A 14,223-nucleotide genomic window follows, 5' to 3' on the forward strand; every position below is an offset into this window, starting at 1 on the left:
GACAACCTTGGATTCAGCCAAAATTTCAGAGACGTGCTGTTCAAGTTGGATACAGTACTCTTTACGGTTAACAGCAGCCTTACGACCTGCACAGATACTATCGTTATTTTGTTTATGCTCAATAACGCTAACAACAGTTTCAGTCTTTTTCTGAACGACCTCAGTATTTTCAACGATCAACTTATAACGACGAATTTCTACATCCACTTGTTGTTGAATAGCAATAGCAATAGGACGCATTTGTTCGATACCGCCCGTCTTGGAAGATGAAGAAGCAGCAGAGTTGATACCAATAGCCTTGATTTGATGACTACTTTGAATAACCAGGTTCTTGGTCCATTCAATAGATGCACGATACTGTTGAATAGTGGTAGTATCAGTAACAGACTTATGAGCATTGACACTAATTATTCTAAGAGTTTCAGTGATAGTGGAAACAGCCTTTTGGACGATCACCTCAATATCGGCACTTGCACTAGAACCACCCTTCTTTGAACGTTGGGAGACATCAAAAGTAAGTTTTTCGAACCATTCACGAACAATAATAGTAACATCAAGAGTAGATTGACCAGTAGTAAGCTTCTTCTTATCAATAACTGTGGTTTTCTTGCTGCTATCGTCTGAATCAGATTCGGAGGCTGAGCTGGAGGAGCTGGATGATTGGCTGTGCTTAATTTTTTTCAAAATGGCACCACCTAAAATAACACCAGCGGCTACCTTCTTTTTGACAGAGGAAGACTTCTTATCGCAATCTTGATCAGAATCCGAGTCACTGCCACTTTTTTCAGAATCAGATTGCTTAGGCTTCTTTGTTACTTTCGTAACCTTAGACTTCTTAACCTTTTCACAATCAGTCTTTGTTTTCTTAGTCTTCTTGTAACCACCTTTTTGAGAGTTAGTGTCACTGCCAGAATCAGAACCGGAGTCATCTTCAGAATCATCAGATTCTGAATTGGAATCAGAGCCAGATGTCTTAGAGTGCTTATCTTTCTTAACAACTAACTGGGTTTTCTTTTTCTCTACTTTGGCACATTCAGTTTTCTTCTTGAGCTCTTCCTTCTTGCACTCCTTTTTCTATGATTTTAATCAGATTAGTATTTGGCTTTTATATTAACTAGATATAACTTACAATTTTGTGCTTTTCAGAATGAGCAGAGCTACGTTCAACATCGATCTTGATTTTCTTGTTACAACGACCGACGGCGACAATGATCTGACTCTCAGTAGCATGAACGAGGGGTCTCATTTGTTCAATACCGCCAGTAGAGCTGAAAGAAACACCACAGTTGACACCGATTTGTTGGATTTGATATGAACTTTGAAGAACCATACCTCGAGTCCATTCAAGAATATTAATGAGTTCTTGTATAGCAGCAGCATCACCCTTCGTGTTACGGATCTTCTTACTAATCATTTCAAATTCGGAAGTAATGAACTCGCGGGCATCAACAACAACAGAGTTAATCTCGTTGGTAACAACAGTGATATTATGTTCACGCTTTGAAACCTCAGAGACATCTACCATGAGTTCTTCAAGCCATGTATGAACAGTAGACAGAATGTACTCAACGGTAACAACGGCATATACTTCTTGTTTGATAACCTGTGGCTTCTTCTCGTCTTTCTTTACAATAGAAGTGGCAGTCTTGTCAGCAATAACAGTTTCATGTCCCTTGGTGGTTGAACTGATCTTATTTTCATAAATGACGAGAGTTTCACTGATTTCATGTTCATGCTGAGTAATAACTGAAGTCATCTTATCAAACCCACCGTAAGTTGAGGACTCGGAAGATGATTCAACACCAATAACCTGGATTTCAGATGATGTCTTGGAAATTGATGTCTTGACCTTTTCAACAGTATGATGCAAATACTCAATATACTCTTCAGTCTTCACAGATTCGGTAATCTTAGTAACAGACAAATCGAGATATTCAAAGATGATATCATTTTCTTTCTTGATAATAACCTCGATTTCTTCCGTCGATCCACCTTTTTGAGAACAGACAGAGACCTTTTCCGCCAAATCACGAAGCCATTCACGGATAGTGACTTTAATTTCTTGAACAGTTAAAGAAGCTTCCAAATGAGTATCCTTGTGTTCTGTGACATGGGTATTGACATTTCCAGACTTATGATGCTCATTGATAGCGGTAACAAATCCGTACTTGGAACTTTCAATCTTTTCAGTGATTTCAATAGTGGTTTCAGATTCAATAGTTTTGATAGACTCAATAATCTCAGTGGTATCTTGGTTACTTTCAATGTACCAAACACTAGAATGAACACGATTAACCTTATGCATAATGGTTTCTTCGCTGGACTTGAGAACACTAATGATTTCGGCAGTAGCAATACCAGAAAGAGCAGCAATAGAAATAACAGAGTTAGAAGACTTCGTTTCCAAAGCAGTTAACCTCTTGGTAGCAGTGTTCTTAACATTCTCGATGTAAACAGATAAATCCTTGCGGGTGTTTGCAATTAAAATTGCAACATCCTTTTCGACGTTATCACCTCCCTTTTGCACACGCGCAACAACAGACTTGGTAAATTCGTGGAAGTATGTAACAAGAGACGATTTGACATCTTGAATAACAACAACAAGTTCACTTCTGATATCCAATAATGCAGACTCCTTCTTCTTGAGATCGTCAACAGTTACACCAACATATTCAGTGGCATAAGACTTAGAATGCTTACACTTTTCCAAAGCAAGCTCAATTTCTTGAGATGTAGAGACCTTAATAACCTCAAGTCTGGATTCTACGTCAAATGCAGTAGTTGATGAAGATACAGCAATTTCCTGAATTCTGGTAGCTTGTGCCATGGCGGTTTCTTCGATCCAGGTAAGAATTTGATGCTGATGCTTTTCAGTGATCACCTCATTGGACTTAGCCTTCTTGATTATTTCAATAAAGTCAGCCTTGGATTTTTCAACGGTAAGAGTAATTTCTTCAGTGGACACAGTGGTCTTCTTAGACTCAGTAATAACAGTTTCAGTGAGAGTAGCAATCCATTTTTGAAATTGGATTTGAACATTTTCAATTACGACGGTTGTTTGCTTTTGGATTTGCTCAACCTTATCAGTTTTCTCTTTATGTTCAGAAATCTTCTTCGCAATTTCGACAGCAATGGCGGTACCGGCGGCTACGGCAGCAGAGCCAGCAAGAACTTTTTTGGCAAGATCAATCTTAGATTGATGATCTTCCTTTTCTTGCTGCTCTTTCTTGAGTTTATCTTCTTCATGCGAGACAACAACTTGAGTACCAGTGCCTTCGTGAGAAACAGTACCATTATGAATAACTTGAGAAACCTTATTGGCATTCACGGTCACAATTCTCTTGATAAATCCATAATGAGCAGCTATTTCATAGCGAGATTCCTCAGCGATTTGGAGAAGCTTCTTTGAAACAGTCTTGGATTCTTCCTTTTCACTAGTAACAACAGTTTCTATCTGAGAGATACGTTGTTTTGCTGTTTTACGGAGAGCTTCAAGAGTAATGAGGAAATGCTTTTCTTCCACCTTTTCATGAGAAGCGACCATAGACAATTCATAAGAAATCTTTGTCTTGGCTTCCTCAAAAATAAGTTCGAGTTCCTTATCAGAGCTTTCGATAAAATCAGTAACATCTTGATGAAGGGTTTCAGACCCAATGGTAACACGTTGGTTTACACGTTCGACAAGAGTGGAAATTTGGTTGGAAACACTCTTGATAGTCTCGGAAACAACAAGAAGACCATACTCAACACCTAAAGACACCTGCGTATTTGCATCAGATGACTTCTCTTCGGTCTTGGAAACAGTGGTAGAAGTCTCTTGTGCCTGTGTAGATTCAGCAATAACTTCAATATGATGACCAATGACAGTCTCTGAAACAGACAAAGTCTCGTCAATTTTCTTGCGAGTCTCATAAGTGATAACAGTCATTTTTTCAGTGTACTCAACTTCTGAAATAGTGGATGTTGATGTAGTAACTTCTTCTACACGAGTGACCTGAGCCAGGTAACTCTCTTCAATTCGCTCCAAAGTAGTTTGAACCTTCTTGATAGTTTCGCTAGTCAGTTCAGTGTTAACTTTCTCGGATGAAGAAACTTCAGTTGAAGTGAGTTGAGTAGTGAGTCGTTTTTCGAAGTCAATCTTGCTTTGTACAATATAAGAATTGATTTCTTCACGTGATTCCTTGATCAAAACTTCAATGTCTGCTTGAACATTATCACCTCCTTCCTTACGACGCTCCGTAATAGAGTTGGTGAGTTTGCTGAAAAGATGTTGAACAGTAACGCGGGTTTCTTCGATAAGAATACCAACAGATACCTTGGACTTCTCAACAGATTGGCCACAAGTAGTTTTGGAATAATCTTTTCCTTCAAACTTCTTACCAACAGCAATCACAGCAGCAGAGGCATGACCAACAATATGGATTACAGATGCAGATTTTTTGGTCTTTTCGATCTCAACATTGACTTTTTGCAAGGTGGTCTCCTTCAAGGTTTCAAGCTGTTCTTCAAAATGATTTGTACTTGTTTCAGTAGAAGATGCGATTTCATAACCAATTCGTTTAACTTCAACAACCTGCTTCCAGACAGTGCGTCTAACCCAGGAAAGAGTATCATGGAAAGATGTTTGAGAAGTGCCGATAACAGTGGTGGTCTTACGCTTGGCTTTTTCAATTTCGGTAACAAGTTGGTGTTGAGACTCATAAATAATCGTATCAATCTCTTCTTTGACATTATCACCCTTCTTTTGTGCGCATTCATAAATACGCTTGTTCAAAGTAGTAAGCCATTCAGAAACAATAACTTGAACTTGCTCATAGACAACAACCAATGTCTCAGACTTTTCTTGCTTAGTAGTGTTGACATCAGAAGATACTTTTTGCTCGTCAACGTGAATAGTTTCAGAAGCCTTACCGACTACAACATTAGTATGGGTAATAGCAGGCTTTTCAGTAACAGCAATCGGCTTGTTAGTGATAATGGTACCAGAAGTATTATCTTGTTTCTTTTGATCCTGCTCCTTATTGTCCTTTCCTTCAAAATGATGGAAAATAGCAGCACTAGCCATAGCGGCGGCAGCGGCACCAATAACAGCGGTAGATACAGACCCAGCAGTATGATTGTTATCTGAAACTACAGCGGAGTGTTGTTTACTTGAAGATCCAGAAGCTTTATTATCAACCTTTCCAACTTTAGTCTCCTCGACTTCAGTATGGATAGTATCAACAATCTTGGTCTTATCTTGAACCTTGACTTTTTCAATCTTCTTGATTTCGTCGACTTTGATATTCTCAGTCTTTTTGGTACTATCCTCTTGCTTTGTTTCCGTGGTCTTCTTGACCTCGGTAACTTTAGTATTATCTGTCTTAGTCTGATCAATAGTGTTGACAACAGTTGTTGTCTCCTTTACATTTACAACCTTGTGAACAATAGTTTGAATATCAGTAAGAACAATACGGGAAGCAGTAGCACCAAACGAGTAGTTGGAATAACGAACAATTTGTTCTTTTGTAACATTAGACTTCTCTACCAACTCCTTAAATTGAGTGATACTGGCAGTTACAGAAGCTTTGACGTTGTCCAAAGAGTATTCAATTCGACGACGTTCAGCCCAACTTAAGTAGGTCAAATGAGCATAGTAAGTACGTACAACTAACTTGGTCTCCTCGATACGGGTAGCAATTTCAATCTGAGCAGCATCAACAATAGCAATAGTGTCCTGCTTAATTGTCTCTTCGGATGAGCTTGTTGTCTTACTCTCTTCCAAGAGCCAATTGATTTGTTGAATAACTTCAGTATACCAGCTAGAAATTTTGGTCTTAGTCTCAACCAACTTATTGGTAACAGTTTGTTGAGCAACAGTAACCATCTTTTCATCAAGAACAATAGAGATTTCGGCTTGATCAGCTTTGGAAATTTCGGTTTTTTGAACATCCGCAATTTCTTGAGTAATAGCAGTTTGATAAACCTTAAGCTCTCCAGAAAGACGCTCTTCAGTGGTACGAGTGACATCCAACCAGTGCTCTTCAGTGACAAGGTACTCCTTTTTAGTGCACATGTTGGTGACCTGGCTAGAAATAACATTCTCAGTCTGAGTAATAGCCGTGTCAATGGTATTAACAATGGAATTTTTCTTGGAAGTCAAAGTAGTTGACGATGACTTCTCCAGATGAGCTGAGGCTGATTCCTTAATACTGGTCAATTTACTGGTGAGCTCCTTACGCGAATCATTAACAATAACACTGATCTTCTCTTCAGAAACTCCGTTATTTCTGGCAAGAGAAATAGTTTCATACAAGCCAATCAACCAGTAACGAACAGTGACCTTAATCGTATCAATGGTAACAAGAACATTTTCCTGGATTGAAACCTCGGTAAATTGAGACTCCTGAACTTTAGTAGTGGACGTTTCAGATAAAACCTTGGTCTGGTTTTCAATGACAAGCTTATAATGATTCTCAACCTCTTCAGTGGCTGAGGATAAAGCATTATCAAAATCAAGTTCGGAAACAGTAGAAATATCTTCATATGCTAAGCGAGCCAAGAACTTGTCAAAAATACGTGCTCTATAAAGCTCCTTGACTTGATGAATAGATACATGCCATTCAGGTACAGATCCTACAACCAGATTTTCGACAGACGCATGTACACGTAAATGCTCGTCTAAGCGTCTGAAAAGTTCCTCGCGAGACTCTTCGATTGTTTGAACCAATTCAGCTTTTGATTTGCAATGATGAATTCGTTGACTGAAAACAATCTTCCATGCACGAATGATGACACGAGATTCCTCAATTATTTGAATAGATGTACGTTGAGAACGACGAACAATCACGACTTCAGAAGTTTTGTCAACATCAGTTACAGCAGAGGTAGGGTTACCTTTAACAGGAGTCGAAACCTTAGCAGAATCTGATTTGATCTGATCTTGAGTTTTAACAACGGTTGAAGATGATGATTGCTTCTTTTCTTCGGCAGTCTTTTTGTTGTCATTGTTAATCTCAGAGATTTTATCAGTAATCTTTGATGCTCCTTCAATAGCACCAACAGCGATGGCACCAGCAGTAACAGCGATTCCAACACTGGTAAGAATATCTTGGAAACCATGGTGCTTTTCCTTTTGAATAACAGCAGTTGACACAGACGATGAGTTGGTAGCAGCACTGTTTTTCTTTACAAAAGTATCTTCGACCTTAATTTCAGCTTCTTCGACGCTTTCAATGAGGGCACCCTTTTCAATACAAGAAGAAATTCTCTCGATTGAGGAGATAGTAGTCGTTGTTGTAGTGGTAGTGGTTGTTGAAGTCTCGGTCTTAGTACCAAAGACGGGTACAGAGAATTTCCAAGTGAAAGCTTGAATAGCCGAAGACTCTTCATACGACTCCTTATTTTCAACAAGAACTACTTCAGTATTTTCGACTAAGCTATCAGTTCTATTGTAACCAAAAGTGTATTGCGAATAACTTTCGAGTTGAATGCGGCCATTAGCTGTAAGAGACCATTTTTGGGAACTGACACATGCTTCAGGAGCTTGGATAATCTTAGACAACCCATTGATCTCATTGCTAACATCAATGACAAACTTGCTTCCGTAGTTGATCAATAAACCAGCACGGAATGTCCAAAGTTGGCTCTTGAAATCCTTGAAACTCAACTTCTTGACGACAAGAGTGGCACCAGACTTGCGTGAATCATCCTTAACAGCAAGAACAAGACTATCGTTACCTTTGATATTAGCTTTCACGAAGAACCAAGTAGCTTGAGGGAAAAGTCCATATCGTTGAGAAATTTGGACAGTAGTAGTAGTTGATGTCGAGGAAGACTTCTGAGAAGATTGGATCCAAGAGATTGCAGATGAGAGAGCAATTTTGGAATCCTTTTCAACCTCAGCATCATTAAAGATAGGGACATGAAGTTGAAGAGAATGATCAGATTCAGTTGAATCAACTTCAGAAGACGATACCAGTTGATAAGTAAAACTTTCGGACTTGGTTTCGGTTTGAGTGGAAACGAAACGGAAATATGTCGTATCGGAGCTGATTTTGACAGATAACTGACCATTACTCGAAACAGAAAAGAATTGATCCAAAGTATCAGTCTTATTTGAAAGCTGCAATTTGTTGGCTAAATAAATGAGAAAAAGAATTAGTATGTTTTACAAAAAATGCTTTAAGCTTCAACTTACATTCTTTGTCGTAAACAAGACGTAACATATACTTGTAGTTAACTAAATAACCATCGACGTAGGCCCATAAAAATTGCTTGTGATCTTCATTTTTACCAAGAGAGACAAACTTAATTTCAGATGTGTCAGTAACTCCCGATGACAAGAACGAATTCTCGACATCGATACGAATGAAGAACCAATTTTGAGAATCAGGCCATTGGTTATCAGCCGAAATCTTATGATGGAAAGTCTCCTTTACCCATTCAAATGCAATGATAGCAGAAACAGAACTTGAAATAGCACTAATTTTACCGCCCTCGATGATGGTGTACTTCGTCTCAGAGGTAGTGCTGTTACTTTGTTCCATTGGAATCAAGGCAGGAATCTTAATTTCCCAACGCTGTTCAGGTCGACCAAAGTTACTCTTGAGATGAGATTTCTCTTCTTGAAGGTATACATCAATACGAGCATTCTTATCAGTAACACGGTTGAGCTCCTTGACTGAAAGAACCAAGTTACCATTAGATTTTAATTGAATAAGGCCACCTTCAACACCGAATTCAAAGTGTTGATCGGATGAGGTTGCAGTACCAGTCTTGGTTGAGATAACAAGTCTCTCTCCAGCTTTGACGGTATCCGATAAAGTAGCGTCTAATACAAGATTATGACCCTTAAGATTAACAACACGGCCATCCTGGTATGACCAAAGTTGACTGGCAAAGTCAGTAGTCTTGATTGGAGCAAGAACAACAAAAGCACCATCTTTGGTTTCACCATCAGCAACATCAAGTACAAATCCATGAAGATAACTTTTGATCATGAAATAACCTGCAGCAGGGAAATTGAATCGCTGATGAGTCTTATAACGGACTACCTTTTCAAAACCGGTAGGAACATAATCAATGCTGGCGTGATAAGACTCTTTACGGTCATATCTGAGTGATTTGTAAGAAGTCTTTTTGACAATCTGACCTTGAGTGGTGGTAGTGTTTTCCTGCGTTTGAGGCTTGCCAATAACAGCAGTAGAAATAGACTCAGGTACAGATGTAATTACATTAGAAAGCATACCAGCAGCACCGGCCATAATTCCAGCACCAGCAGTTGCAATACCGAGATTACCAAGAAGGCCAAGATTAACATTGGATGATGATTTCTTATTTGAATCGTCTTCATCATCGTCAGATTCATCATCGGTATCTTCCTCGTCTTCAATGGAATAGTCATCAGCAGATTCTTCTTTGTGTTGAACATTAAGAACCTCATCAGTACATCCTTCAACAACCTCACCGGAGGCAACAAGTCCACCTGCAGCAGATGTTTCTTGCGAAGAAGTTGTAGTGGTAGTGGTAGTTGTGGTAGTCTTTTTACCATAAACAGGCTTCGAGAATACCCATCGTAACCATGGTTCAGACTTGAGAGATGTCTCTTGTTGATTGTTTTCATTCATGTAAGTACGAACACGTAACTCACGAATACCAACTTGAGCACCAGAAACGTTAGTACGTCTTGAGTTGGAAACACCTACAACAAGATGTTCATCAGAACGCAAGTAAATTTCACCATCAATGCTGAGAGACCAGAATTGGGATTCAGACATAGACATATCACGAACAAATAATGGTGTTCTAAGGCCGTCTTCTACAAGAAGACCTTTAACTGCACTAGCACTTAATGCAAGACCAGTTTGAGCATTGATAAGATGACCTTCTTTATAGAACCAGAAATGCCATTGGTATTCCTTAAAGTTGATAGGTCTAAGCGTAACCTCAAACTCAGTACGACCATTTTCGGCAATTCTGGGCTTCTTTTCAACCGTTAATGCGAGATGCTCGTCACCATAGCTGGAACGAATGAAAAATCCACCTTCAGGGAAAAGACCCCATCTACGAACAACAGTAAGCTTGTTTCTGCGTTCATAACGTTCAGTGGTGGTGGTTTCAAAGGCAGCTTCTGTGACACTATCGATGTATACATCAGATTCGTTGTGCTCCAATACGCCAGCATTAGCAGAAACACCAGCAACGCCAGATACAGTTCTTCCAAAGACAGGAGAAGCAAATGTCCATAATTGATACGCAAGATCAAGAGAACCACGAGTATGCAATTGGATTTCAGCGCCGTCCACAGCCTCGTTGCCTTTAACACCAAGAACAAGTCCAGGACGAGCTTTGGGGTGAATATGACCATCAACAGAGAGACTCCAAGTTTGGTTTTTACGATACTTTCGCAAATATTTCTCATGCCATTGAATAATATCACTACCGACATTAAAGGCACCACCGGCGACATCAATGACGTAGTCAGATTCAAGATTAACAAGACAACCATCATCTTGAACATGCCATAACTGACGGCGGAATATCTTAAAATCAGTCTTAGAAAGAGTCAATTTAGCACCTTCCTTACGACTGGGAGCTGTAAGTACAAGGTCACTATCGGCCTTTGAGCGAATGTAAAACCAGTTTTCAGGGAAAACACCATAGGAGCGAGTAACCAGTTTCGTGTTGGCAGAAGCAGAAGCTAAAAAAAAGGTTGTTTTCGTTAATAAAAATTGTTAGACTACATCAAAATAATAATTCTTACTTCGTTGAGTTTGAACAGTTAAAAGAATACGTTCAGTACGAGTAACAACGGAAACTTCCTTCTTATATACATCACTGTAGCGGCTTTCATAATGACCACGAACGAAACCCCATCCATAATGTTCACTTGTCTTGCTGGCATAAGCGAGTTGGACAAGATACTTGTTACCTTGAAGAAGAAGAGCAAAGCCAAGGGTATTTTTGAGTTCAGACACGATAGATCCATCAGTCTTGATAACCCACTTCTGACGTTGGTCGATTGTGTTGGAATCCAAAAGAAGCTGTTCTCTGATTTGAAGAGAGCTACCACTTACAAGGTCATCTAATTTGCGTCATGTTAATTTACATATCTTTAAAACATTTCACATCGTTATTTACCTGACGCATGCAATACTAGACCAGTGGCAACATGCACAACAAACCCATCACGGTAAGCCCATTTAAAATGTTCACTTTGACCAAATTCAAGTTTCTTAACTACAAGGAAGGAATAAGCCTCTGATTTCTCAGGAGCTAAAGCTAAACCATCTTGAGCGCTAATAAAGAAAGTTGACTCCGGCCAGTCAGCAATACGATGGACAACCTTTTGAACAGCTTGTTCATTAAATTTCTTCCATTCGGTCAAGAGAGTGATATTCCAACGAGAGATGATTTGAACACCGTTTTCAACCTTGATTTCAGGAGACAACAAACCCCAACGTGATTCCTTTTGTGCAGTAGCGTGATCAGCAAGAACAAGTTTAAATTGTCCGTTATCAGACGCTTCGGGAATAAGTGTAAGGGATGGATTGGATCCATGTACAAGGAAACCGTCAATGGTAAGAGCCCATCTTTGACTGATGGATTTAGCTTGACGTAATTCTTGACATATAGAAGCCCCAGCATCAACTTCTATTAAAAAAAAAAAGGTTAAAAAATGTGTTACGTTATACAACATGATGCAGAACTTACTGTCAACATCCATGGCAAGTTGAGTTGCAAAATTAATTAAAACGCCATTCCAATACATCCAAAGTTGATTACGCCAATGTTCAGTACTGATTTTGGTGAGAGAGACGTTATGAGTAGTACTATCGGCAGTGAGGACCAAAGGTGCTTCAGTAGATGATCCACCAGCAAAAGAACGAATGAAAAACCAACCACTTGGATATTGAGCATAATGATGATAGCAAACAGACTTTTGTACAGTAGTCTCAGTAACCGTAGCTATTTAAAAAAAAATTAGAACTTCAGCATACACTGAATATGGGATAAAACACTTACTCGTCTTTTGCTTAAAGACGGGGAGAACGAAATTCCATCTTTGCTCTTCATGGTCAGGAGTTTTTTTGTTGGCTAAATAGACAGATAAAGAAGTCTTTCTTGTACCAGAAAGGGCTAAGACTACATCCTTATGATTTTTAGAATGAATGTAACCTTCAACGGAAAGACCCCATTGTTGGTTTTCGGCACCTTCCTTTTTTTGCTTGTATTGGCAGAGTTCAGATCCGGAGACAATGCAACCTAAGAAAGGAAATAAAATGGCGTATAAATATTTGTGATTCAATATGCAACGTCAAAAAAAATAACAAAGCGTGCAGCTCGTTTTAAGGTTATATATATAAAATACATTACCTCCGCGAACATCCAAAACCAAATCAGAAGCCTTGTTAAAAAGGTACCCATCGCTGTGCTTCCACATTTGTCGATTGTAGTTTTCGGTGTCTAATTGGGTGGCAATAACCTGAGCTGCAAGTTTATCGGTATCAACAACAGTAATGACTAGACCATGCTTTTGATTCTTAATAAAGAAGTAACCTTCAGGGAAGACACCAATCTTTTCAGATACAGTGACAATTTCAGTTGTCATTTTTTTGAAAATAGGCAATACAATAACAAACTTTTGGTGAGAGTGTGTTTTATTGTCGGTTTGTTTTTGCAACAAGACAGTAGCTCCTTCGCGGTTTAAACCAAACCAACTGTCTTTCTTGAAACCAAGTACAAAGTTGCTCTCGGACCTGAGTTTAATTGAACCAGTCTCAGTCAAAGTCCAAGATTGGTAGGCCATGTCCTTTTCGGTGGAGCTAGATGATTGGCAAACATGAGAATCATCAGAAAGCTCTTCAGCGCTAAGAGAGAAACCAGAATTGGTATTGATCAAACGACCACTGATGACATCGTAATGCCAAAGTTGACTTTCGTAATTACTTTTACGAAGGGGTTCAAGAGAAAGTCTACCGCCTGGACTATTAATGGAACTAGCTTCAATGCCAATGTAATAACCAGTTGACTCAGACTTGATAAAGAATGCAGAATCGGGGAACGAGTTCAATTGGTTGTGAGCGGACTCATCAAGACAGCCATCTTCATCTATGATTTAAAGTTAGTAAACATGTAATTAAATTAGTAGAAAATGAGCTTACCAACATGAGTAGAAACAGAGCTGGAGCTGAAACTACCGAGAGATGCACCGCTGATTGTGCGCTTCAAACTGTCAATGGGGCTAGTAATTGTGCTAGAACGTTTTGTGGAAGGCAAGATAAAGTCCCAGCGTTGATCCTTACGCTCTTTAATATTTCTGTCAAGAGCTTGAAGATGAACGTGTTGACCTTCACGACGGGTGAAAAATGATTCCTTGATACCAAGGACTAAAGTAGGGTCTTTTACAAGATAAATATGGCCGTCGGCGGACATGCCAAAAGTTTGACTTTCTGAAGAATCAGAATCGTTTTGTTGGACGATTTCAGAGCCAATCTTAGCAAGACCTTAAAAAAAATTGGTTAATGATGGCTGTTTAAGACTAAGAAGAGAAGTAAAGGGATGAGACTCACCTCTGGTAAGATCGAGAACAAATCCAGTCTTCTTATTATGAAGACGGCCATCTTCGCCGTGTTGCCAAAGTTGAGTATCGAAATCTTTGACTCGAACCGAAGCAATAACGACGGGTTCACCAGCAGTGAACTTTTCAGTGGATAATACATATCCGTTATTCAGATTTTTAATGAAAAACCAACCCTTTGGGAAAGATGTCATTTTTAAAGTGGTAAAAAAAAAGGGTGGGGGAGGTAAAGTTTACAATGATATTTTTTTTTAGGATTTTACAAATAGAATGAATGCTTTTCAGACAAAAAATACAGCAGTGATAAAAAATTTACAGATTTGGGTGATAAAATAAAAAAAAAGGTACAGGAAACTTTTACAATACAAAAATACAAAAAAAAAAATGAAAAAGGGATACGAACAAGGGAAAAAAGGAGCCCGACACACTAGGATGTACTTTATATCTCGCGAAAAAAAAAAGTAAAACGTTTATGCAATTTTGAAGGTAAACATCAAAGAAATGGTGCTGTGCGATGGTTCCACCAAACCATATTTGTTTTGACCCAAACTTTTTTTTTTTTCTATTTCTATACTTACGCCGATTTGGATGCTTTTTCGCATTACAACCAATGGTTCTTTATTTTTGTTGAAAATAGAACGTATCATACGTGTTCTCTGTTT

The 14,223-nt window shown here is 38.9% G+C and overlaps 1 protein-coding gene across 1 annotated transcript; it reads right to left on the bottom strand.

Moving 5' to 3' along the window:
- Positions 1-476: 476 nt before the first annotated feature.
- Positions 477-13,836, bottom strand: EV154DRAFT_125918 (uncharacterized protein). The gene is made up of 11 exons (XM_051593981.1): positions 13,554-13,836; positions 13,146-13,487; positions 12,358-13,092; positions 12,007-12,246; positions 11,695-11,949; positions 11,122-11,634; positions 10,745-11,065; positions 8,180-10,681; positions 1,130-8,118; positions 833-1,074; positions 477-738 (listed from the first exon to the last, which is right to left on the bottom strand). The coding sequence occupies exons 1-11, from the start codon at positions 13,753-13,755 to the stop codon at positions 714-716; spliced, it is 12,366 nt and encodes a 4,121-aa protein (XP_051460336.1). The 5' UTR covers positions 13,756-13,836; the 3' UTR covers positions 477-713.
- Between the last annotated feature and the right edge of the window lie 387 nt (positions 13,837-14,223).

This window comes from Mucor mucedo (assembly GCF_025094135.1).
Source record: "Mucor mucedo strain NRRL 3635 chromosome Unknown EV154scaffold_21, whole genome shotgun sequence".
Lineage (NCBI taxonomy): Eukaryota > Fungi > Mucoromycota > Mucoromycetes > Mucorales > Mucoraceae > Mucor > Mucor mucedo.